Source organism: Hirundo rustica, chromosome 24, assembly GCF_015227805.2.
Source record: "Hirundo rustica isolate bHirRus1 chromosome 24, bHirRus1.pri.v3, whole genome shotgun sequence".
NCBI classification, from domain to species: Eukaryota; Metazoa; Chordata; class Aves; order Passeriformes; family Hirundinidae; genus Hirundo; species Hirundo rustica.
The window spans coordinates 2,529,256-2,555,470 of NC_053473.1; the positions used below are offsets into that span (position 1 = coordinate 2,529,256).

Consider the following 26,215-nt stretch of genomic DNA (forward strand, 5'->3'; position numbering starts at 1 on the left):
AGGTGCACTCACTGCAGTTTGCTCAGCCTAGATATGCCCACCTTCCATGACAGTGAGGAAAATCAGGGGGAACCTGAGTTTTAAACAGCTGTTATAGCCCCTGGTTTGGAGAAAAGACCATAGGAAGTGCCTGTCTTAAACGGAAACCTTCACTGAAGGAGTACATTATGCAGGAAAGAAAACCCACCAAAAAAAAAAAAAAAAAAAAAAAAGGAACACCCAATAGTTGTTCTGTAATTGTATTTTGGAGCATAATTAAATCCTCTTTGAAATAATCTCTGGTATTAGGGAGCAGGTCCATGCATTATTTAGCTGTAACACAAACTGGGAGCGAGGGAGGACAGAGAAGACCGACGTCACGACACCAAAGGGAGCTGGGTGGGGGCTGCCAGTCCCAGCACGTACCACCACTGTCCTGCAGACCCTGCCTGGGCTGTGCATCGACCCTGCCTGCTGGAGGAAAAAACCCCGTGTGATGGCAGGTCCCCAGAGATGTGACCCCAGCTGCTGCTGTTGCTGCAGCACAGGGGAACCTGCTCAAGGAATGCTAAACCTCTTCCCAGGGAGTTCAGCATCACCTCTGTGCAAAAGACTGCTTCGTGGGGGACTGAAACGGGGGAAATCTGCCTGGCTGCCATCACAGCACAGACTGGTGCAAAGAAATTGTTGTCTGGGGAGCTGAGCATCAATCCTGCCCTGGTGCCACTGGTGAGCTCTGCTACACACAGAGCACCGGGAGCCTTCCACCCTGCTGCCTCGCCAGCCTTTGGCCAGCTCAAGGTGTATCTCTTTAGGGCAGACAGCCCTGATGGCGGCCCCTGCTGCAGGAGAGCCCTTTGTGGCAGCTCTCACATCCCGGCTCCGTTTCCATCAGCGACGGGAGCGGGAGCCCAGCAGGGCTCGTGGTGCTGCTGCCTGGGAGATTCCCCTCGGTGCAGCCAGGCCAGGCCAGCCCAGCACACAGGAGTGGTGGTGCAGGCTGCCTGCCCAGCCCACGGCTCTGCTGGGTGTGTCCTAAACACAGCCCCTTCCACAACCGAAATCCTGCCCAAAGCAGCACCACTGGCAGTGCAGGGCCCTTCCCAAGGGCTCCCTCTGTGTCCACATCCCATCGCTGCCCTGAGCTGGGCTGCACCTGTCTCTTTGGGACTCTGCTGTTCCTTGCAATGGGACTCTGTTTCCCTTCCCTGTTTTGATCCTATAATTTCCTTTTCATGCCCATGGGAGGTGGGATGCTCCTGGGTGTTCAGGTACTCTCAAACCTTAAACATGGATGCCAAGTTGATCTTGCCCAGGATGAGCTACCTGCCAGGCAAAGGTGCTTTCTCCAAAAAGGATCAGGCAGGAGGCTGTCACCTGGCACAGCCTCCCCAGGGAGGTGACCTTGGAACTCCTGCTGCTTCCCAGCTCAGGCAGAACAAAGCAGGCTTTTGTCCCTGCAGCTCATGGCTGGCTCCTGTAGTACCTGGGCATTTTCTGGATTCCTGGACTTCCCCAGCAACTCCAGGGCTACAGTCTGGACCAAAGGGACAATGCTTTTCTGCTCTCTGCTATACATCCCAGTCGAGACAGCCACGAGGATGGAGCTTTGGTCCAGCTGGAGCTAGAAGCCAGATGTCCAGAAGTCTGTTGCTGGCCTTGCTGGAGAAGAGGTGTCAGTTCTGGCACCATGGACTTTGGATCAGAAAATAGAAATATACAGATATCGAAACAAGCTTGGGGTTTCTTGAGGAGTCTGAGTTGAAGAGCTCTCCCTGCCGAGGCGTCAGTCGATGGGGAAGGAGGCGGCTGGGATGGGCGCCCTGCGGAACAGCAGGCTGGAGCCACGGAACAGCTGCCCCTGAGGAGGAGAGCCCGGGGTCAGGGCAGCCTGGGACCTGGCCAGGGAACTGCAGCTCTTTGAGCAGGGCCTGACTCCATGCCCGTGGCCGGGCTGGGCACCCTGGGCTGCTCTGCAGGACAAAGTGAGGTTCCAGCCCCGTGTGTGCTGGAGCCAGGCATTTCCCCCAGGGGTGCAGAGGGGCACAGACTCTGCTGTGTGCAATGCACGGGCTAAAAGCCCTCAGGCTGCAGGCTCGGGGTGTGCAATGGGCAGAGCAGCACTGCCATGCTGGTACCAGTGCCAGAACCGCAGGGACAGCAAGGATGCAGCACGGGCACTTTTGGGGAATGCTGGAGACTTGGGGAAGGAGCAGAGGGAGCCCAAAGCCCGGTGTGTGCCCTGCTCCCTCACCTGAGCACTGAGGTACCTCCAGCAGTGGATCCAGGATGCGAAGACGGGAGCGTAGGGAGGGAGGCCGGCGCGCAACCTGCACGGCAACAGGGAACAGCTGAGGTGGAAGTGTCACCTTACCCCCACAGGTAACAAAAGAGCAGCAGGAAGTGTCAGTGAGGACACGGGGACAGTGTCTGCACCGGGCTGGCGGCCAAGTGACAGCTCATTATTTACAATGCTGCAGATCTGTAATTTAATTACCCCTGGAGCGCACAAACAAGGAGCATTACCTGGAGACGTGCAAAGTCCAGGACCGTATCTGCACCTTCAAAAGCCAGCAGATACTGAGGAAACGCTACACAAACTTGGATCCCATCCCGTTCCCATGAGCACAAATGCAGCAGTGCGATTGGGAAGCAAGCTTGGTCCTGCTCCTGTCTGCTCCCATCACTGCAGTAGGAGCTCTGCTCCCCTCGTGCTGCTCCCTGGAGCCAGTTCCTTTGATCCCTGTGCCTCCAGCTTAGCTCAGGTCGGACCATACCACCACAACTCTCCCGATTTCTCACCACCTGAGCTTTTCTGCTGCTCGTGTCTGTGCCCTCTGATCTAAAATTATAAGCAACCTGGGACAGGAAACGAGCCAGCTCTGCGAGGTGCCACAGAGTTTACGGGGCTGTAGGAAAGCTTTACGGTCGTTAGCAGCCCATTCAGACAACAACAAGGGGCTGCGAGAAAGAAAGGGAAAGCTTTAGATCGCAGTGTGAAGGACATACCCACAGTTGTTCACTGCCATGAGATCTCCCACGAGAAGGAACGGGTAGGTCAGCATGCTCACAGCGATCTGAAAGCACAAAAAACCAGCGGCCCCTCTAACGCTCCCCGTGTCAAAAACGCTATTTCCAGCTTTTGCATGTTAGCAGAGTTATCCTTGGAAAAGGGATGGCAAGTACAGAGCAGCCCGTGCCCTCAGAGCATGAGCTCTCAGCCCAGAGGTGACAGGAGGAGGGGAAAGGACACAGCAGCTGCCTACGTACCCCCATCACGAACTTGGTGTAGCTCCGGATCACCGATGCCTGGCTGAACTGCAGAGAGAAACCGAAGGTGTTGTGGGGCAGGGGGATGACACCAGGCTGGCACTGTCCCTGTGTGACACTCCCTGAGCCTGAGGCGAGGGACAAGGGACAGGGGATGAAGCAGAAAGCAACGGGAGAGCAACTGCATTCCAGCTGAGAGCCTGGGAAGGCATTTGCTGTCACGGGTGATGCCCCAAGATGCAGGTGAAGTACAGCCTTGAGCAGACAGCGCCTCCAGCACCCTCTCAGGGATGTCCCCAAAGCCTGGGGTCTGTATTAAACCAGCCCCTGCTCCCCAGTAACTCCTTCCCACTGCAGGTGCTTGGTCCAGACCCCAAGCCCTCCCTCAGGAACTTCCACTCACGTTGTCGTCCACTGCATAGGTGTTGATGAAGTGAGCCAGGAGGTTGCAGCACCAGAGGAAGATGACATCCCCCAGGATGTGAGGGACTAACCCACTGCAAGGGCAAAAGAAGGGCTGTGAGGTGCGGGAGGGCCCCAGTGCCACCTCCCGAGGTGCCCAGCCCTCTTTTCCTCCATCAGCTCAGAGGAACTTCACTCCCCCAAAATGAAATTTTTACTTTGGGAGGAGCTGAAAAAGGAGATTTCAGGGAAGAGCTCTCTCAGCCTTCGAACTTGGTACTACACGTGCTGCTCTGGCTGGAAAGCTTACAGGATCCGTTTTTTGGGCATGACTCAAGTCCCCTTGCTCTATCCCAAATCCCTTCTTGGCCCAGCTCCTGCTGAGAAACCCAAGTGAGACACAGATGAAGAGGTTTCAATTTCTCAAGATTGTTCTTTTGGATGCAGAATGGGAAGTTCTCTCTTTGTGGAATTCCCTTCTTTTAGAAATCAATATGAGAGGGGTTGCTCCTGCACAACCTGCCCCACTGAGAAGTGGGGGTAACTAGGGGAACACTCAGGTCCCTCTGATTTTTCCCAGTCCCTGCTGCCCCCAGGAGCACAGCTCTTTGGTTAATGCCTCCCACCGACACACTGGAGCTCCCAGCAGCGCCAGCACCACCAGCTTTTGCAGATAATGGCACTAAAACTTTAACAAAATGTTCCAGAAGGTTTCTCCAGTTTGTTGGTGCTTCTGCAGCATCTGCTGCACCAGTGCAGGGTTTCCTGCCTTTGCAGGGATTGTTCCACTGCAAAAGGATGCAGGTGTGTGTCAAACCTGTGTTTCACCAGCAGATGTGGTCAGTTCTGAAAAGGAGCCTGTCAAGAGCCACATGAGTGTTTGCTGAGCTGGAAAGAGCCACCTCCAAGCACATCACTCTGAGTCATTTGTTTCTTCCCAAACACGATGCTGCCTCCTCAGAGCAAGGGACCAGTTTGTTTCCTGCTGTGGTTGCTGCAGCAGCATGGCAGCAACTGGGACTGGTTTTGGGAACAACCTATGCATTGTTAAGGCCCCAGCAGCCCTGGGGATGCAGCTGAGGTCTCAGGGGCCAGGCACAGCAGAAACCTCCAACAGAACATTCGCTGGCTTCAAAGATGTGATACATGAGCAGCAGACAGGACAAAGAAATCAAAGCTCTCTGGCCCCAAAGAGATGTTCTGCTTTGTGTTTGGCTTTAAGCCCTTGTTAAAACCAACCTTTCTCTAACTCAGAGTTAAGTCTGAAGCTCCTGAGCTGCTGCAGATACAACAGAGCCTAATAAAGCCCAGAAGCAAAGGGCTGGGCCAGGGCAGCCCCATAAGGAAAACCTCACCCAACTGTTGATAGGGAGTCAGACTGTTTATTCCACTTCCAATAAGGATCCCATCCCTCTCTCCCCTCCAAAGAAACAACAGCTGCTGGCCCTGAGCTGGATGACTGCAAACCAGGGGTCTGAGAGCTGCAGAAAGGAACTAAAAAAAGCCAAAAAGCCAAAGGTACCAGGCCTGAAAACCCCTCCTGGAATTCCAGTGCCACCTTTACTACTACTGACACAAAAAAAAGTGAGCGCTGCAATTCTCCCACCTGCTGAGATGTCCAAGACCTGAACTGGGAATATTTTTTGGAAGATGATGAAAAGCTGGAACTGCAGCAGGCAGAGGAGGAAGCCTGAATGATGTACAGTGATGTGACCCAATGTCAGAAAACCCAGTGCAAGGAACCTGGGACAAGCCATCCTTGAGCTGACCATGCCCAGCAGTTTTGGAGCTCAGGGAACACCTTCCTGGGCTGGCAGGAGCCTGTTGCAGATATGAGGGGAAGGGAGATAAATCCATCCTTGAAAAGTCTTTATCTCTAGCCAGGCACACACCCAGGGAGTATGTGCCACAGCTGTTGCTGGGGGTGGTTATAAGGCCATGAGAAACAAGTGCACTGCCATGATTTTAGAGCAGTGGATGTGCTGGGATTGCACCAGGAGGGCTGAGAGGAGAAAACCAGCAGTTTGGTCCTTCAGATGCAGTCTGTGCTCCCCTCACAGCAGTGGGATTTCTTAACAGGGTTACAGAGCACGTAGAACTTCAGAGCCCTCCTGAGACCATCTGGGCTGTGTTAAAGCCTTTCCTGTGAACTATTACATTTCGTTAGGCTACCAGCAGTGTTTATTTCATGTGGATGGAAGGGAATGTCACAGCTTCCTTCAGAACACTTCCCTGGGAGGAGGAGGGTTGTGAGCAGCCTGCTCCAGCCATGCCCCACTGACAGGGATCATCCCAGAGGATCCCATATTAGTGGAGCAGAATTGGAGCTGCCACAGCTCAGCTGAGAAGCTGTGGGCTGCCAAAGGAAGCAGCAGTGACACTCGATGAGTGGGGTCTCTGCAGACCCCTTGGGGAAGGACAAGGTGAGACCCCCCCCCCCTCCGTGATTGCTTCCCTCTTCCTGATGCATTCAGGTTTCAACTGGAGGCCCATATTTTGTGACTGCAGAGCCAAAGGCATCCCAAAAACCCCTTCTGAAATTCCAGAGCTGCCTTTACTATTATTGACATAATAAAGTCAGCTATCTCCCCACCACGAGCAGAGACAGCAGGCAGTTCTGCTTTTATGTAGGTGTCAAAAAGAAAGGCAGGAAGCATTAATTAAGGGTTCAAGCAAAAAGGTGTCCACTAAACTTCCACTGCAGTGATGCACCAATTTGCAATGCTCTGTAAGCAGCTGGAAACACCTTTCAGCTCCTCCTGGTCCAGGCACCACCACACTCCAAGCACACAGGTAAATCTGCTCATTACAAGCACCCACAGGGCTCTGCAGAGGAATATGCTGCTTATGCAGGCCCTGGCTTTCATTTCAACAAGGGATCTCATTGTTCCACTTGATCTTGGTGCCTGTTGCACAAACAGGCGCTTTAAATGGCCCTTCACTGAAACACAAAGAAGGACCAAGGGAAAAAGAAAGAGAAGAATACAGCTTCCTCTGGGCTCTGAAGGTTCGATTGAAGATAAGATCTGGGGCAAACTTAATGGTCAAACTGGAGGTCAAAGGCACAGATTTAATCGTGGGAGTGATGTGGGAGGTTCCTCGTCAGACAAGGTTTCAGCTCAGTGTGATTCCAGCTGGGGCTGGCAGAGCTGCCAGGAGAGCCATCAGTGCCCTCAGGCCACGGGAGAAAGCACTTAAACAACAACTCACGTACACAAAGAATCCCAGGATCCCTTCTTCCTTAAATATCCTGCCAATGGCACTGAACACACCGCTGCCAAGAAAGGAAAAGAGCTGTGAGTGTGCAGAGTTGTTTTACCTCTGCCCTGTGCAACTTCACACGCATCCTGCAGCCCCCAGCCACGGCAGTGCCTCCCCAGCCATCACTGCAGCAGAAGGCAGCTTGCTCTGCTCATTCTCCTCAGACCAGGCAGATCTGAGGGAAGGAAGGTCGTGTCTGCACTCTGCCAGTCTGCAGTGACACCCAGGAGAACACCCAACCTGCACACAGCTCTCCGGTGCTGAAGGTACAAGAGCTCTGGGAGGCTTTGTGAGTGGGTACAGATGTTGTGTGATGTGGTTTGATTTGGCTGATTCTAAGCCCAAGAATCCTCTCCTGCCTTTGGGAACTCGAGCTGGCTGTCGTGGGCCGGCTGGAATCCTGTCTAGCGTGCCTCCATGTCACTCCACGGGCAGTTTTGCCCTGCAGAGAGGCAGCTGGTACTGGAAAAGGCTTGGAAAAAAATTCACCTGCTAAGCAGGGCTGCAGGAAAGCTTTGTGTTATCCACTCTGCCTCCCTGCTGCCTTCCCTTTCCATCAATAGCCAAAGGAGAAAGGCAGGAGACACTGTGTGATCAGCAAGGGGTGATACAGCCCCAAACCGCCACGGGCACAAGGTGGAGCAGAGGCACGTCAGGGACAGAGCCCACATCCCTTCAAGCCCCAGTCACCACCCTCTAACCACAGCTCAGATTCACTTTTCAGTCTCTCAGGCCTCCTGGATAACCCTATTCCCCATGGCACGGGAGCACCTGGCACCCCTGACCCCAGACTGCAGCCACTCACCTGTACTTGACTTCCCGGCCCACGAACTGAACCATGCAGCGCATGGAGATCACTGGGAGGAAAGAAACACAGGGCTCATAGAGAAACAAATCCAGTTCGGGTTGTAATGGACGTGAAAGAAAATGAAACGTGACCCCTCTGCTCTCCCTCAACTCACAGCATCTCCAGCTCCTCTCAGTGGTCATCAGCACTGCAAGACTCATTAGAAACTGGGGCCTTTCCTGAGCCTGTAAGTGGTGGGAAGGATTTCAGAGGATCACAGAGAGGTTTGGGTTGGAAGGGACCTGATAGATCATCTTTTTCCAAACCCCCTGCCATGGGCAAGAACACCTTCCACTGCCCCCGGCTGCTCCAACCTGGCCTGGGACACTTCCAGGGATCCAGAGGCAGCCACAGCTGCCCTGGGCACCCTGTGCCAGGGCCTCCCCACCCTCACAGGGAAGGATTTATTGCCAATATCCCATCTAACCCTGCCCTCTGGCAGTGGGAAACCATTCCCTGTGTCCTGTCTCTCCATGCCCTTGTCCAAAGTCTCTCTCCAGCTCTCTTGGAGCCCCTTTAGGCACTGGAAGGTTGCTACTGGCCCTAACCCCAAAAGGATCTCTAGGACAAGGTCCTGGATGAGTGGGAAGAGAGAAACTCGTTGCTCAGCTGTGTTGGTGCCTGAAGGTAAACCCCAGCACCAGCCTCACGCGATAGAGAAGTATCACAAGTCTCATCCCCCTGCGTGAGCAGGGTTTGGGGTGATGCCCAGCCTGGAGGGAGCTGCCAGCCAGGGGACAGGACTCACCGTGCAGAGGGTGTGAGACAACCCTGGACACACACTGCATCATCATCTCGTGGGATGTCTGCAAAGGGAGGAGAAAACACCTGTGAGAAAAGCTGTGCTGCTCCTCCTGCACAGCCCAGGCCCTTTCCCTCAGTGTGGGGAGACCCGTTCTGGGTCCCTCCTTTCAGATCTGTTCTTGTGGTAAATCTCTGCTCCTGTGAATTATTTCATGGATGGACACAGAATGGCCACGAAACACCACCAAGTTCTCACCAAGTAATCTCACCCACATCCCCAGGGACCGCTCCAACCACTCATTAATGGGCAGTATCCACTTCTCACCTCTCTGACCACTTTCCTAAGTGAAGTTTTCACATCATCCTTGTTAGACACGTGCTCCATGTCTTCCAGTGGAAAAGCCTGAGTAGAGAGGGAAGAAACGTGGTCAGAACTGATGGAGATGCTGACCCACAATGTCTGAGGACAGGGGGAAACCACGAAAAGCCATGCTCTGGATGCAAGGGACAAGACAAACAGGCAAGAAGGAACACAGGAGAAGGATGGAAAGTAAAATAGAGGCACAGAGGAGTCACAAAACTGCTGACAGAGGATACAAGGCAAGGGGATGCCAAATCAAATTTAAATGGTTTATAAATAAAAAAATGCTTTGGGGATAAGGGCACTGGAGGACTATTCCCTTAGGAGATGGAGAGGGATGGGTGCATCAGTCCTCCTGCCTGTACTGCAGGCACTTGCTGCAGTAGCACTGAACCTGCACGCGATTAATGGAGAGAGAAGCTGACCTTTACCTTCTTCACACTCCCCCTGGTGATGGTTGATAAAGTGCTTGAGATGAGGCGAGGAGTCAGGCCACGGAAGAGGCCTCTTTTCCCATCCACTTCCACGATGTGTCTGGCTGGGTGGGACAACACCAGGCTGCTGTCAGTTGAGAAGGGGACAATGCACGGAGAGCAGCCCAAAGAGCCCCAGGGATCAGCCAAAAGCACGCCAGGCTCAGCTGGGAACGGCAGCCACTCCACGGCCCCACTGGGAGTGATTTATTGTAACAGTCCTAAATAAACTTCATACCCGAGGACAAGAATCCTTACTCTCTGTCTTCTGCCTAATCTGGAAAGACAGCTCCAAGATTTTGGGCTACTTTTTGTCTTTTGATGGTTTTGCTCACCTGAAAGGGCTCCAAGGTGGTTTATTGAGCCAGGCAGGGGGGATCATCCCATGTGCTCCGTGCTGTCACCTCCTCCCTCGACCCCAGGAAAGCCTGACTCCGGGTTCACATGGATCTCACAAATCCACGGTCCATTCCTGCCCCACCACCTTCTCCCAGGCAAACTTCCTCAGGTTTGCAGTTGCAAAGAAAGCCCAGAGATCCCATTTCTCCCACGTGTAATGAGGTGGGACAGAACCCACTCTGTGCTGCTGGCTACTGACTGCTCCTGGCCCCTGTCCTGTGCTGTCCAAGCGAAGCCAGGCAGGCTCTGCACCTCTCCATCACCCAACAGTGCCCACCTGTTTGGAAACTGCATCTTCCAAAGGGCAGCACTGCAGCATTTCCAGCCCTGGGTGTCCCAGGATGGGCTCCCAGTGCTCTCATCCGGCTCCTGTGCCGGTTCCGCCCCATGGATACCACTGGCTGATTTTGGGATTGGCCCAGCTCGCTGTCAGGACAGCGCATTCCCCCTCCCACAGCAACCTGCTGTGACAGCAGGTCACAAAGTATTCACCTCTCACACGCTGCTCCACCCACAAAAAGATGAAAACACTACTTTTTTTTTCCCTTCTAAACGTATTACCTGCCCTTTTCTTGGTATTTCTGTCCCTTTAGGGCTCCATCTACAACACAATTGAGCAGGGCAGGGGGCAGGTTATTCCAGCACTGGTTTGGAGCAGAAGGAAAGTATTTTGCAATCTCCAAAACACACAAAACCCTCCTGCAACAAGCCTACACCACCTAAACCTCCCCAAACCCCTCCACCGCGGTGCAAACCCAGAGCAGTGTGCCACAGGAACACGATGCAGCACCAACACTGTGGCCACCACCCCCGTGTCCCCAGCAGTAGGTACATAAATCTGACAGCCTTGCAAGGAGTTGTGGTGGTTTATGCCTCACTGCAGCCTCGGGATGATCCCAAGGGGATGTGGGGGAGCTGCTGGAGGTCAGCTTGGTCTGCCTGGCAGCTCCCAGCCCCGATGCCCCGAGGGCAGGACCTCGTGCTGGCAGGGAGGGACAGTCACTCACCATAGGTGAAGAAGCCGGGCAGGTACAGGACCTTCCTTCCCAGCACATTTCTGCCAATGGTTGGAGGTAGAGGCTCATGCCCAACCTGAGAGAGAAACCTCGTGAGCAGGCCTTTGTTCTGGTGGTCCCAAAGACGAACAGGATTGATCCCAGCATCCCCCCATCGCTCTCAGGCACTCCTTTCCCCATTTGATGGGGTCCCTCGGTTACAGAGGGTCCTCCACCCTCCCACTTTAGGGGGTCCCTATTACTGAGCAGGTCTTGGGGTTTCCTATCCCTCTGTATGTGGGAGGCCCCATGGCAGAGGGGTAACTTTACAGGGGTTCCCAGATTACTGAGCATCCCCATTCCCTGTCACAGGAGGGGTCCCAACGCCCCACAACGGAGACCCCACAGTACAGGAGCCTCACTCCTCCATTATATGGTGTCCCCTATTCCCTGTTTAGGGAACCCGTGCTGTAGAATGCATCCTCACTTTCCTATTATACAGGACCCCGTTTTTACATAGGGCCCACCAGTGTATAGGGGACCCCATCCCCTTATATATGGGGGACCCCATTACCCAGATGTCCCTCATCCTACAAGTGCTCAGGGGGTCCTGTTGTAGTTTGGGGGGGCTGTACATGCAGTGACCCCCAGTGCACGGAGCATCCACAGGGGCACGAAACAGGAACCCACTCCCACCCACTACACGGGGGTCCCGACCCCCCATCATACACAGGGTTACACATGGGGGTCCCCCATTCTAAAGGTGCCCCCCATTCCGTAGATGCCCCCACGGCACAGGGGGTCCCACTGTAACAGGGGGGGCTGTACATACTGTAAATACAATCCCAGCACATGGGGGTTTCCATAGAGGCACTGTGCAGGAATCCATCTCCTCCCGTTATACTGGGGTCCCGATCCCCCATTATCCACTGGGACCCCATCCCGTCACACACACTGAGGTGCCCCCATGCTGCAGGCACCCCCATCGCACAGGGGGCCCCGTTATAGGAAGGAGGGCTGTATATGCCGTATATACAGTGACCCCCAGCGCACAGAGGCTTCCATGGGAGCACTATCCACATCCCGCTAACCTGGAGTCGCGACCCCCCGCCCCCCCCCTTACAAACGTGATTCCCACCCCACCGTCCCCATACGCTCTCCCCCCGGCTTCCCCCCCTCTCCCGAGCGGACCTGCACCAGCAGCTTGACGTAGAGCAGGGGGTGGCTGGCGGCGGCGAGCCCCGCGCCCAGCAGCACGAACAGGCCCTCAGCGCCCTCAGGCCCCGCCGCGTCCGCCGCGCCCCCGCCAGGCGGCGACAGCGGCCCCGGGGGCAGCGCCGCCATGGCCGCCACGGGCCGCGCGTCACCGGCCGCCACCACCGCGCCGCGCCGCGGGGGGAACCGCGGCGGGAGGAACCACTGCGGAGCGCGGAGGGGGGGGGGGTGAGGCAGTAAATGCGGAGAATTCGGGGTTTTAGGAAAGTTGAGATGGTTGTGTTGCTGAATTAGCTGAAGTGGGTAGATGAGCTTTGCTTGCAGTTAACAGAAACAGGATCTTAGATAAGCTAGCCCGGATTTAGTAGCTCGTTGCTTGTCGGCCTGATGTTTAGGTCGCTGGGCTTGTAACAAAAAACCAAAATGAGTTAAATAAGATGATATAAGATGATATAAGATATAAGATACAAGATATAAGATATATATATAAGATAACTGCAGGCTTCCTGCTAAAAGGACCCATTCAACACAGGAAACTGTAAGTTCTGCCAAGGATTCATTTATCACGAATGCATTGAAAAGGTCGAAAGGTCGGGATGAAGAAGACTCATCTTACTTCCTCAATTTTGGTGACCCCTCCCCAGAAGAGACCCCCGACTCATTTTAAGAAACAAACTACGCATGCTCAATAGCCTTTATGCCAATTAGCATAAGGAATGGGAGGTGACGGGTATGAATATGAATTTGTACTTTGGTTATTTAACACTTTTGTAAAGAAAAGGCTTTGTAATTACCTGTGAATTTCACAGCGCGTATTTGGGAGCTATCCCGAGTGCTGCCCAACCGTAATAAACATACACTTTCTAACTTTAAACTGTCAAAGAGTTGTTGTCTGTCACAGTTGGGTATCGATACCAGATCAATACCCGTATTTCCTTAATAAGTCAGGGTGATGTGGTGGTGGGAGAGGAGGGGGCACGGAAAGCAGCCGAGGGTTTGAGGGGTTTGCAGAGTCAGCTGTCAGTGCCTGACCGGGTCTGGGGAAAGGGGAGAGAGAAAAGAGGACACGAGTTAAAGAGGGAGAGAGAAGAAAAGGAAAGAAAGAAGGAAAAAAGGAGAGGAGAGGAGAGGAGAGGAGAGGAGAGGAGAGGAGAGGAGAGGAGAGGAGAGGAGAGGAGAGGAGAGGAGAGGAGAGGAGAGGAGAGGAGAGGAGAGGAGAGGAGAGGAGAGGAGAGGAGAGGAGAGGAGAGGGAAAAGGAAAACATGAAAAATATAAAGAAAAGAGGAAAAAGGAAAGGAGATCTCCAGTCCTGTTTCCAGCACTGGTCTGGCTGATGGGATGTCCAGTGTCCTGGGGCACAAGCTCTGGGATGGGTTTCTCAGTTTCCATGCAAATTGGTTCTCATGCACAGTGCACACTTTCAGACCTTTCTGGAGAAGTGTTGCCCACCTCCACGTGGCCCCTTCTCCAAACACCTCTTGTTCTTTCTCGTGGTTATTACCAACAATGCTTGTCTCTTGTTACCAGCAATCCTTGGCCGGCCCCACGGCCATCCAGGTGTCGGTGTTTGAGACAGACACATGGACAGCCCTAGCCAGGGTCCTGCCAGCCCATTCCTGGCCCCTCCAGCCGTCTGGACTGCCCAGAGTCCCACCCTGAAGCCCACCCTGGTGGGACACAGCCTGGGAATCATCCCAGGTCACGCCTACCCTGCTCCATCCCCGCTGCTGCTCTGGCCTTGGCTGTGCCACCACTTTGATCCCTCCCAAGCTGAAGTGATTCCCTGTGTTTTCTCAGCGTTTCTCCTACCCACAGAGTGCTGTGCTTCCCCTTTCCCTTCCCTTTTGAGGCCAACCCAGACACAAGCTCTGCTACCACAGAGAGGGCAGCGGGTGGGCTTTGCCTCGTGCAAATCCCCGTTCCCAAGCTGCAGCCAGAAACACTTCAGAGCAGAGAGGGGGCCAGAGGAAGGAGCTGCAGCCTCCAGCACCTGTCCCTGCAGCTCCTGGACACCCAGGACCTGCTCCCAGCCCGTGCCATGGAGGGGAAGGTGGATAATCGGCAGAACGTGGTGAAGCTGGTGGCTGCCTTTGAGGAGCAGTGGTAAGGCAGGAGGGCTCTGGGTGCTGAGGGCGTGTTAGGGCTCCACACAGAGTGTGTTTGGGAAGGAAGAAACCCACTGTGAGGTGTTTGGGGGCCTGTGGAGAAGCTGACAAGGTGATCTGCAATTCTTCACCTCTTGGGTCTTCCTCAATGTCTTCCTCCCTCTGTGGGTCATGAGCAGAAACCTGAAAACCTCAGCGGGGTGTGAGTGGTTCTGCCTGGCTCAGGGTTTGGCTGTGGCAGCCCATTCTCCCACACTCAGCCTGGCTGGTGCATAGGCAGGGGTTTTCACTGGGAATTAACTGCCTGGTGTCTGGGAGGGTCCCAGCCTCACACTGTCCAGTTTTGTGCAGAGATGTGGCTCCTAGGAAAGGAAACATAAAGCATTATGTTAAGGGAGAGAGAGAATTCCTTTCGTAAAACAGCTCCTTCCCTTGGAGTGTGAGCTGGGACCCCCAGACAGCATGTGCTGGGACCCCCAGACAGCGTGTGCTGGGACCCCCAGACAGCGTGTGCTGGGGTCTGGGCGAGGGGATCTGCCCTGGCTCTGGTGTAAAAGTGATTCTGAGGCTTCAGGTGAGTTATTGTCGGGGCCGTGCCTCAGTTTCCCCATCTGTCGGATGGAGATATGGAATCCTGCCGTTCCCTGTACCCCTGGGATGCTCTCAGCGAGCCTTGCAGAGGCTGGGTGGTCGGGCAGGTGAGTTTGGCAGCAGTTCCTGAAGATGCTCAAGCAGGAGATTTCCTTTCATTCCATGAACTCCCGCACCTCTGCCGTGTGCTTTTCCCCAGGCTTTGTGGTTGTCCCCATCCTCCCACAGCGACGCTGTGCTGGAACCGCTGCAGCGTTTGATCTGCCCCCGTGTCACTGCTGCAGCGTGCTTCTTGTTTGCCCTGGAGTGCGAGTTTGGTTTAGAGGAAATAAAAGTAACTTGGGACTTTCAGAGGAAGCTGGGGAACCTGGGAATGAGCAGAGCAGCTTGGAACAGACAATGGTTTGGCCTAAGTCAGCATGAACAGAAAGAGAGAAGTTCCCCGTTGGGACTCAGCCGTGGCTTTAGGCTGACACAGGTTTGGGAGGCACTGGCGGAGATGGAAAAAGCTTCTTTGTCTCTGAAGGGTTCTGCCAGCCCCCTTGGACAGGGGGAGTTTGTGCATGGCTGTGGATGCACTGCCGAGCTCGCAGACATCCTGAGCATGGGATGGAGCTGACATCCTCTTCAGAGGAGTCTCTGCCCCTCAAGTCACCTCCTATCCTCAGCTCTGCAGTCTGATGTCCAGTTTCTCCATGTCTTTCCCATCCTATCCATCCCACTCCTGTCAGTGGATGTCTTTCCAGTTTCTGCCCAGAGCAGTTTCCTGCAGGGACCAGCTCTTGGATGACAGACAAGTCACCTGCTGTCACCTTCACGGCCTGGCTTCTCCCTCATGCCTGCTCTGGACCTGCTTTCTTTGTCTTTGCCAGAAAAGGGAAGAGAGAACACCACAAAAAACCACGACCTGTCTGTAAAACCACCCACACACGGGCCGCTCCTGGCTCAAAACTCTTGGCTATCGGGCTTCTCCCTGTTTTTCTCCACGGTGGCAGCAGGCAGAAAGCCAGAGCTGTGGGTGGCATAAATGTCAGGATCCTGCTTTTCTGGAGCAGGAGAGGGGCTGGGCACAGCAGCAGGGAGCACTGGGCGAAGAGAGGCTGGGTCCTGGTGCCGTGGAGGAGGATGAGGATGTCTGTGCCACAGGGCTGTGCGGGGCAGAGCAGTGTCAGCTGCTGCTCTTGTCCCTTTTGGTGGCTTTAAGCTGGGCCCGGGGGCTGTGCTGGGGGAATGGCTGGGCTGATCACATTCCTTTGTAGCAGGGACAGCAAATCTGCCCAGAGGGACAAGCAGGCAGGCAGGCAGCCCCAACAGCTTCCCACATTCCCTGCCAGCCAGAGCTGCTCCCCGAGCAGAGAAGAGAATGAGGAGAAGGATCAGCAAGGTCGCCATGGGCTCAGCTTCAAATGCCTCCGTTCCCTGCGATGCAAAATCCGTGAGGATGACTGGAGGAGGCCACAGGGTCCAGACCTGGAGCCTGGCAGCCAGGTGGGCACCAGAGGCTGGTGGCTGGCTCAGGGTCTCATCTCTGCCCACCAGACTGAGCCCTGCTCCCCATGCAGGAACCAGAGGAAAAGAAAATCGCACTGGAGCTGCTGGAGACAGAGCAGGCTTACGTCAACCGCCTCCATCTCCTTGACCAGGTGAACTGGGGAGTGGAGGGACCAGTGCAAGGGGATTTGGGAGAGACTGAAGCTATAAAAATGAGAAACACGTGGGCTCCTGGTCTTTACAGCCAGAGATGGGGTCTGGCCTTTGCCTTTTCTACATCCCACACCTCTGGGAATCACCCTTGTCTCAGCAAAGCCTTCCATTCCCCTCACCTCTTGGAGCCTGGGATTTCCCTCCTGCACAGTCAGGCCTTTCACTGGGGGACGTGCCAATCTCAGAGAGGGAATGGGGTCCTCAAGCATCTCCCTGGCCCTCTTTGTTCACCCCTCTTTCTTCCAGGTATTCTATACAGAGCTGATGAAAGAAGCCAAAACTGGGAAGGTGGTCCCAGAGGAGGTGGTGAAAATGATCTTTTCCAACATCTCCTCCATCTACCAGTTCCACGCCGAGTTCTTCCTGCCGGAGCTGCGGAAGCGCATGGAGGATTGGTGAGCTGCAGGAGGGGAGGGCAGGACACCGGGGTGGCTCGGCCAGAATTGGGGGAGCAGCGCTGAATTCGTGCTCCCACCAGGACCGGAGCTCAGCTTGGTTTGCTCCAAATGTCTTCTGCTGGAAAACACTTCCTTAAAACGCTCGGATCAGAGTATGGAAAGATGGGTGACCCCTCAGGTGGTTTGAGGGTGTGCTTGGGGATGAACAGCCCAGGCTGGCTGCAAGGTGGGGACAGTCCTGTTCTGGAGAGCAGGAAATGGTGTGGGGATGTAGCAGCTGCAGCAGGGAAAACCTCGGTCCTTCCGTTCGTCCCTCGCTGCCTGTCTGCCCTGGCGGACTGGGGAAGCTGCAGGTCTGTGGTTCCCTCCTGCAGGAACCGCAACCCCCGCATTGGGGATGTGATCCAGAAGCTTGCACCCTTCCTCAAGATGTATGGGGAGTACGTGAAGAACTTCGACAAGGCTGTGGAGCTCATCACTGCCTGGTCAGAGAAATCACCCCCCTTCCAGGAGCTCATTGCTGACATCCAGGTAAGGGCAGGGCCAGGGAATCGCGGCAGAGCTCCCAAAATCTCCTGGGAAGGGGGAAACAGCAGAGGGTGGGAGCTGCCTTGGTCACTGTTCCTCTCCCCGTGCCTGCTGTCCCTGCCCAGAAGAGGAAGGTCTGCGCTAACCTGACGCTGCAGCACCACATGCTGGAACCTGTGCAGAGGATCCCACGCTACGAGCTCCTCCTGAAGGATTATGTCCGGAAACTCCCGCCCCAGTCCCCAGACAGGGGCGATGCCGAGAGTAAGGGCTCTGGGCCCCCACGGTGGGGAGGGCAGGGTGGCTTTGGAGGGAAAGAACAACCCCCAGTGCTGTACATGAGCACCAGAATACCTGGATTCACTCACCGGCTGCCCTGTGCCCTTGGATACAGCTCTCAGTCTGCTCCTTTTCTGGCAGGGAGAGGGATTAATCTGCCTTTTCAGGGGCTGGGAGGGGAAGGATGGTGTGTCAGGTGTCCACAGCATCCCCTGCAGAGACCTGCAGACCCCTGTGGATAACACAGTTCCCAGTCCTGCTGGGATGGAGGGATACAGGAGTGGGCTGTCTGTCCCTCCAAGACCCCTGCATGTGCAGTCCAGCTGCACCCAAACTCCTGCACAGCATTTCAGGGCCACTTGGGTTGTTCACAGAAGGGCAGCAGCTGCTACTCACGTGCATCCATGAGGGACAGAGCCAGAAACCTCCTCCCAGAGCTCCAGAGCAGGTGTTTCACCTCCAGCCTGTCTGTTCTCATTGCAGAAGCCCTGGAGATGATTTTTATGGTGGCCAAGCACTCCAATGCAGCTATTGCCGAGATGGTGAGGCCCTGTCCCAGCTGGAAATGCTTCGCAGCTCTCAGCACACTCCTCCTGAAGGGGACAAGAGCCCTGTGGGTTCAGCTGTGGAGCTTAGACCCTGCTCGTAATGCCCAACCCCAGCACCCCAAGCCTGGGGAAGTCACAGTAGGATCAGCTGGGATGGAGTCAGCTGGACAAAGCTGGGAGCTGCTCCCAAAGATCAGTCTGAGCTGAGAGAGCTGTGCCACCTCTCCCAGTACTCAGCAGCTGGCTGGGAGATGGGCATGGAGGGGAGCCAGTGGTGACAGGCTTGTGGCTGCTCAGCACCCCGCTAAAACAGGTCCCTCTGCCTCCCCCAGGAACGGCTGCAGAACCTCTGGGTGGTCTATCAGAGGCTGGGCCTCGAGGATGACATCGTGGATCCCTCCAACGAGCTGATCAAGGAGGGACCAATCCAAAAAATCTCCACCCGCAACAACAGCACGTCGGAGAAGTACCTGTTCCTGGTGGGAGCTGGGATGCCTGGGGCAAGGAGAGGGAGCAGATGAGATGGGAGTGGGGAGAGGGGCAGCACAGCCTGGCCAGGGTGTTGTGGGTCACCCTGACACAGAGGGGATGAATTCAGAGCTGGGGGGGGTGGGGATCGACCCCACTCAGTGCAGGGCACAGTTGGGAATCTGCTGATCCCTGGGCACGGCAGCCCTGGGACATGCTTCACCTTTGCAGGGTGGGAGGGGGCCGAGGCAGAAACAGCCGAGTTTTAGGTGGGATTCATCCCATGGACCAGCTCAGCCGTGGGGAGTGAAGGACCACGGACCCCAGGGGAGCCCACAGCTGAGAGCAGGCGGTGCTGAGCTCCAACCCACCCCCTTCTCCCCTCCCAGTTCAACAACATGCTGCTGTACTGCGTGCCCAAGGTCATCCAGGTGGGCGCCGAGTTCCAGGTCCACCTCCGCATGGATGTGGAGGGCATGAAGGTCAGACAGGCACCTTGTCTTCGTGCTTCCCCCAGCTCCTGCCTCCTCCAAAAGCCTCTGCTCTGGGGTGTGGCTGCTGCCCCAACTTCCTCGGGAGGGAGGGAGGAGCTGGAGCCAGGGGTGGCTTCGTGAGCGGGGTTGATACTCTGCCAGCGAAATCTTGTGCATGTGGGATCTGAGGGGCTGAAGGGCTTGTGCCCGAGGGACATCCCTGTGCCCCATGTCATGGAGAAAGGCCCAGGTGTGCTGGAAGTGGGTTCAGCTCCACATCCCTTCTCTGGTCTCCCACAGGTGCGGGAGCTGAAGGACACCGAGTTCCCTCACACCTTCCTGGTCTCGGGAAAGCAGCGGACGCTGGAGCTCCAGGCCAGGTAAGGGGAAAGGTGGAAGGGTGACGTCATGCAGACCCTCAGGGAGGAGGGACAACAGCTCATCCACCTCCTTTTTGTACCAGGTCTGGGGAGGAGATGAACGCCTGGATCAAGGTACCACCGAGTGCCGGGAGAGGGGGCACAGCCCCCCCGTCCCTGCTGGGTGCCCGGGGTCAGGGCACCCCCGGTGCCCCTCCAGCCCTGCCCTCCCCTCTAGGCCTTCCAAGATGCCATTGACAGGAAGGAGAAGAGGAGTGAGACTTTTAAGACAGCAGTCCATGGACTGGAGACAGACACCCCTGCACTGAAGGTAACCCTGCTGCTCTCCCCTGCCCCACCTGCCTCCAGCTGCTCGGGAGAACACACCTTGCTGTGCCTCAGTTTCCCAGCTGAAGCGACCTGGGGGGAGGCTGGGGAAGGGAAGGGGTGAGGTCAGAGGAGCTGGGACCACCCAGACTATGGTGTTGCACCCCCAGACAGAGGAGCTGGGCCGCCGGGCCCCACAGTGGGTGCGGGACAATCTGGTGACCATGTGCATGCGCTGCAAGGAGCCCTTCAACGCCATCACCCGCCGGAGGCACCACTGCCGAGCCTGCGGATACGTGAGTGCCCCCGTGCCCCCTTCCCTCCCTCCCGGCCTGCTGGGCCAGGAGTGCACCTCTCCTGCACCCTGTACCCCTTTCCTAGGCTTGGGGCTGCTCCTGCCTCTCAGCTCCTCATGGAGCCGCCCCTGGGTCCCCCAGTGTCACCAGTGTCTCTGTCTGGTGGCTGCAGGTGGTCTGTGCTCGCTGCTCCGACTACAAGGCCGAGCTGCAGTACGATGGGAACCGCCCGAACCGCGTCTGCCAGGAGTGCTTCATCTTCCTCACCGGCCACACGGTGCTGGAGGACCGCGAGGGGAAGCACAGAGGGATCCTGGAGGTGAGCATCGCCCCTCCCTGCCCTGGGAGCACTGCCACCCTCCACCCCGCTCTCCAGCCTCGCTGTCCCAGCCTGGCCCTGCACCCGCAGCAGGAGGGGTGGGAGTCACTCCCACAGCAGTCAGAACGTGTGTTGATCTCCCTCGTTCATTCTCCAAGCCTGGGGACCAAGCATCCAGGGCTCCCTTCACCACAGGATGTCAGCAGCACCGTCACAGCCAGGACAACCCCTCACCTGCCCCTGCCTTGGGGGGTTTTCTGGAGCGGGCAAGGAATTCCCCAGGAAATCATCTCAGCTCGGTGCCCTTTCTACCATCTGCACTGGGTATTGAGGGATTTTTTGGGTTTTTTCGGCAGAAAGGAGCTGCAGAGGTATCAAGCAGGAGTTTGCTCTGCAGTTCGCTGCAGCTGCTGGACAAGAACGGCAAGGCGGGCACACGGGGCTGGTTCGTGATCCCCCGGGACGATCCCCTGGTGCTCTACATCTATGCAGCCCCCCAGGTGAGGCCTGGCGCGAATCCACCTCCAGGGGACATCCTTCTGTGCCCATGGAACACTCTGCTGTGCCCATGGGACATCCCTCTGTGCCCATGGGACACCCTGCTGTGCCCATGGAACACCCTGCTGTGCCCATGGGACACTCTGCTGTGCCCAAGGGACATCCCTCTGTGCCCATGGGACACCCTGCTGTGCCCATGGGACATCCCTCTGTGCCCATGGGACACCCCTCTGTGCCCATGGGACATCCTTCTGTGCCCATGGGACATCCCTCTGTGCCCATGGGACATCCCTCTGTGCCGATGGGACATCCCTCTGTGCCCATGGGACATCCCTCTGTGCCCATGGGACATCCCTTTGTACCCATGGGACACCCTGCTGTGCCCATGGGACACCCTGCTGTGCCCATGGGACATCCCTCTGTGCCCATGGGACATCCCTCTGTGCCCATGGGACACTCTGCTGTGCCCAAGGGACACCCTGCTGTGCCGATGGGACATCCCGCTGTGCCCATGGGACACCCTGCTGTGCCGATGGGACACCCCGCTGTGCCCATGGGACATCCCTTTGTACCCATGGGACACTCTGCTGTGCCCATGGGACACTCTGCTGTGCCCATGGGACATCCCGCTGTGCCCATGGGACATCCCTTTGTACCCATGGGACACCCTGCTGTGCCCAAGGGACATCCCCCTGTGCCCATGGGACATCCCTCTGTGCCCATGGAACACCCTGCTGTGCCCATGGGACACCCCTCTGTGCCCATGGGACGCCCCTCTGTGCCCATGGGACATCCCGCTGTGCCCATGGGACACCCCGCTGTGCCCATGGGACATCCCTCTGTGCCCATGGGACACTCTGCTGTGCCCATGGGACATCCCTCTGTGCCCATGGGACATCCCGCTGTGCCCACCCCCTGCCTCCCAACCCATCTCTCTTGGCAGGACGTCCGAGCCCACACCTCCATCCCGCTGCTGGGCTACGAGGTGCGGGACATGGCCCAGAGCGAGTCCCGGCACCTCTTCCAGCTGCTGCAGTCGCGGCAGGTGTTCACCTTCGTGGCCGACACCGAGGAGCTGAAACAGCGCTGGATGAAAGCCATGGCGCGCTCTGCTGCGGGGATCGCACCCCCGGAGGAGGAGGAGGAGGAGGAGGGTGCAGGCCCCTGTGATGAAGCACAATGAGGCCGTTCCCACCCCTGCCCGCTCTCACTGCTGGGTTTGGGCACACCCCGACATCTCCGCATTCTGGTTTTCCGTCGTGAAAGGGGCAAGATGGGGACGCGGTTTCCGCCACGCGGACGAGCTGGATCCCCTTTCCCTCCCTGCTCGCTCTCCGCGCGGGGCAGAAGCGCTGCGAGTGGAGGCAGAGGGGGATTTTGGGGAGCCCGCGGGGGGATTTTGGGGAGCCCGCAGAGGATTTGGGGGAACCCGCGGAGGGATTTTTGGGGAGCCCGCGGGGGGATTTTGGGGAGCCCTCGGGGGGGATTTTGGGGAGCCCGCGGGGGGATTCTGCGGAGCCCGCGGAGGTTTTTAGGGAGCCCACGGAGGATTTCTGGGGAGCCAGCGGGGGGATTTTTGGGGAGCCCGCGGGGGGATTTTTGGGGAGCCCGCGGGGAGATTTTTGGGGAGCTCGCGGGGGGATTTTTGGGGAGCTCGTGCCCCGTAGAGCCGGGCGCTGTGCAATGCCAGCCGCGGCCACGCGAGGGCAGCACCACCCCGTCCTTCGGCCGGCGGCGCGGCGCTGCCCCGGTGGGGAGAGCGCGGGGCTGCGAGTGCCGAGATAAATCCCACCCGAGAACCCTCTCTGCGCTCCGTGCTGCCTTTTTTTGGGGCGTGTTTTTTCGAGAGAGCCCCGTGGGACTGTCCCCGTGGCCGTATGTGGCACAAATATGTCAGGGACCCCCCCAGCTTGTAGCTCAGACTCGCAGCGCAGGGACCCCAGCGCTGGATTCGGGGTGTCCCTTTTCCAGCTTGTCACCACTCCTGGCCTCACATTGCAGTCCCGTGGTGTGGGGGTACCCCTTAACCACAGACAGCCCTCACCTGCCTCACTGAGCCAGCCCACACTCCTGCCCATCCCAGATTTTCGCTGCACTTCCACCCCTGTACCTCCCTCAGTTAAAAGTTTCCTGGGGGAAAACACTCTGCCACAAGGTCGTGTCCACACAGGTGCTGCTGTGGTGACACGGGGGATCCCTCTCTCCATCATCAGCATAACGAGCACCCCTGTTCGTTTCAGTCACTTCTTTAGGCTGCAGCCCCGCACTTTTCTCTCTGCATCCTCTTTAGCTCCCCAAAAATGTTGCCCAGGCAGAAGTTGCCACTTCTGAGCCTGCCGGGGGCCTCGTGCACAGAGCTGGAGGAGCTCAGGGTCCCTGGCAGGCAGGGCTTGCTGTCTGTGCCTGGACCATGAGCGGCTCCAGCGGCCGTGGGCAGAGCCCAGGGGCGTCACGGGCTGAACAGATCCCTGCAAACTGGGGAGGGAAGGTGGAGCAGGATACTGCAAACAGGAACAGCACCTGGGGAAAGGATGGGGGAGGTAAAGATGAACCACAGCTGTCACTGCTCTGGGGGGGCTTTGAGGTGACATGAAAAAGCTGTGAGCAGTGTCCTTCCTCAGTCTACTCCACTCAGCTCATCCTGGGAAAGGGCAAACTGTGGTGGCTTTATCTCCTCCAGCTTAAGAGATCCCATCAAGGAAAGGGGGAGAGGAGCTGGATGTCAGGGGGAGAGCTCTGGGTGCTGCTGAGCCCAGATGCCATCAACACAAACAGAGACACCCCAAAACAGCCCGTGGGAAGGGGGAACCCCGACAGCCCTGGAAAGGCCGGGGAGCGCAGGGCGCCGCTGGGAGGAAGGAGTGAGCAAAGGGGAAGCCCGCGGGGCGGGAAGGCTCGGCGTGGTGGCCCTTCCACCTCGGCGTCACCCCTGTGTCAGCCAGGAACAAAACAAGCCCGGAGCAGGGAGCTGCCCTCAGCCCTGGGCTCGTGAATGGCCTAAGAATAGATTTCCTGTTTACCCAGTGAGGAATCGCTCCCGGGGCAGAGGGCACCTGGAGCTATTTTTACTGGCTCCTTGCTCTGCTCCCTCCTGACCCCCAGCACCCTCGGGAGCACTGCAGCACCCACGAGTGCCTCGGGAAGGGGGCTGCCACAGAGGAGAGGTGGCCCAGGGATGGAGGGGGTGGCAGGGCACTAGGGCAGGTCACTGCCCTGGTTTTGGCGTCGTGCCACCCTCAAAGACAGGGAGGTGGCACCGCTGTCCTGAGCATCCCAAAACAGAAGGGTGGGAGACCGAGCTTTAAGAGGCTTGCATGATTCCTGAACGCTGCTGTCCAAAAAAAAAAAAAAAAAAAAAAAAAAAGAAAGAAAAAAAGAAGAAAAATATAGATTTTTACACGTGCAGAGAATACACGGATGGATTTTCTCTGCCCGTCCTGTCTCAATCCCCAGGCAGCGCCACAGCAGTGGTCAAGCAGAGCAGCTCAGCCTCTCGCCTCCGGAGCAGAAAGTGAAACCCCCGTGCAGAAGTCACAGTTTCCTATTCTCGAGAATGGGGAAGGCTCGCAGGCCATTTACTGGCATCCCCCCCGCGGGCCCCACCACGCCTCTTCTCGTAAGCGCTGACCAAAATACCCTGTGAAACCCAGAGCGCCTGTGCTGGGGCCGGGACACCCGTCAGGAGAGGTGTGTCCCTGTCCCGTGCTCATCCCAAACCCCGGCTGGGTCCCACACCTCCATCCCCGCTGCGGGAGAGGCCCGTGCAGAGGGTCAAGGGCACCAGTGAGCAGAGGGGGCTGGCAGGGGCACAGCTGTGGTCCCTCCTTGCAGGTGCAATCTCCCCCCGATGCCCAGGAAGGGGCTCAGCAGGGCCTGGGCTGGAGCCTCTCCAGGTGTGGAGTGCGGTGGGAACTGCATGGGCCCGCAGAACCACACAGCCCCAGCCTGCAGGGCTGCTCTGGGGGCTGCTCTGGGGGCTGCTCTGGGGGCTCTGGATCCAGAGGGACAGGCTCTGAAGGAGGGTTCTCTACATGGTTGGCACTCGCCCTCTTTGGGGCACGTTCTCTTGCTCACTAATTTCAGGTCGCTCTGCACTACATGAGAGCATTTTGTGCTCTCTAGGGACTGTTCTTCAGGGGTCTGCTCTGCTGGGGCAGTAGTTTTTGCTCTGTAACCCCTGGGCTTTGGTTGTGTGGGTGCTGTGCTCCCGAGGGGCCAGCCCCACACAGAGGGGGCTCTTTTGGTGGAGTTGAGTTCCATAGGGGCGTTCCTGGAGGGGCTGTGACCCACAGAGTCCCTGCTTGGGGACAGCACTTCCCTCACCGTGGGACACTGCACAACCCTTGCCGTGGGGCTCTTGGGGCAGCACATCCCTCCCCGGGAGATTTTGGGTAGCACAGCCCTCACTGTGCTCACCGTCGCCGAGGGATTTGGGGCATTTCCCCCCTCGCTGGGGGATTTTGGACATTTCCCCCCTCGCTGAGGGATTTGGGGCATTTCCCCCCTCGCTGGGGGATTTGGGGCATTTCCCCCCTCGCTGGGGGATTTTGGATATTTCCCCCATCACTGAGGGGTTTGGGGCATTTCCCCCCTCGCTGGGGGATTTTGGGCAGCTCTCGCTGCAGAGCCGCGGTGCCGGAGCTGCAGCAGCTCACCCTCTCCTCAGCTCACCATGCAGCATCTGCAGCCCACCGAGGCTGCCGCTGCTCCCGCCAAGCGCTTTAAATAACAAATAAATTGAGTTCGGAGGCAGCCACAGCAGAGCCCTGCCCCGGGGCATCGCTCCCCGCCGTGCCAGGGCTGCGGGCTTCCCCGGTGCCCCCTGAGTCTGCGGGGATTTAAAGGTGTGAGATGATGCTCAATGATGCCAAATATTTGTGATATCCCCTCCCACCCCCCCAAAAAAAACCCCCAAACCAACCCACAGCCGAGATTGTGTCACTTTAGGACTGGGATGCCCCACCCTGCTCTTCAACCCCCCCAAATCCCTCAGGGAGCACCCCAGATCGGGAGGGGGTATCCCAGGATCCACCCAGCTGCACCCCATTTTGGCAATGCACGGGGAGGACCTCGCTCCGGGGGTGTCCCCATGCTTGGGGGGACACCTTTTGGGGTGGGGGAAGCTTCCACCTGCTTCCACGCCCGCAGGTGCCTGCAGAGGACATTTCGTGCCGGTGGGAAGCAGGTCGTGCATCCCGGCGTCTGGCGATGAGGCGGGAGGTGTTTCCCGGCGGCGCAGGAATTCGCTGTTTGCGCCTCGTGTTGCCGGAGGTTGGGGGAAGGAAGAACGGGGCGGAGGTGGAAGAGGGGGGGGGGGGGAGCTGGCAGTTGTTGTTATTTCATTTTTATTTTCCTTCCTCCATCCAGGAATCTCT

General features: G+C 57.2%; 2 protein-coding genes across 2 annotated transcripts; one reads left to right on the forward strand and one right to left on the reverse strand.

Annotated features, from left to right (window-relative positions):
- Positions 1-223: 223 nt before the first annotated feature.
- Positions 224-13,666, reverse strand: MTCH1 (mitochondrial carrier 1). Its single transcript, XM_040085658.2, has 14 exons — positions 13,657-13,666; positions 12,979-12,983; positions 11,923-12,150; positions 10,744-10,828; positions 9,296-9,402; positions 8,829-8,906; positions 8,508-8,565; positions 7,718-7,769; positions 6,866-6,925; positions 3,653-3,746; positions 3,250-3,297; positions 2,989-3,056; positions 2,234-2,309; positions 224-1,840 (listed from the first exon to the last, which is right to left on the reverse strand). The coding sequence occupies exons 1-14, from the start codon at positions 13,664-13,666 to the stop codon at positions 1,766-1,768; spliced, it is 1,044 nt and encodes a 347-aa protein (XP_039941592.2). The 3' UTR covers positions 224-1,765.
- Positions 13,667-13,985: 319 nt separating this feature from the next.
- FGD2 (FYVE, RhoGEF and PH domain containing 2) lies at positions 13,986-22,200 on the forward strand. Its single transcript, XM_040085560.1, has 16 exons — positions 13,986-14,050; positions 15,903-16,131; positions 16,206-16,286; positions 16,594-16,742; positions 17,120-17,276; positions 17,399-17,537; positions 18,036-18,094; positions 18,433-18,579; positions 18,958-19,050; positions 19,342-19,421; positions 19,505-19,535; positions 19,639-19,731; positions 19,898-20,023; positions 20,196-20,342; positions 20,699-20,842; positions 21,784-22,200. Exons 1-16 carry the CDS (start codon positions 13,986-13,988, stop codon positions 22,021-22,023), a joined length of 1,980 nt encoding a protein of 659 aa, XP_039941494.1. The 3' UTR covers positions 22,024-22,200.
- The last annotated feature ends 4,015 nt before the right edge of the window (positions 22,201-26,215 follow it).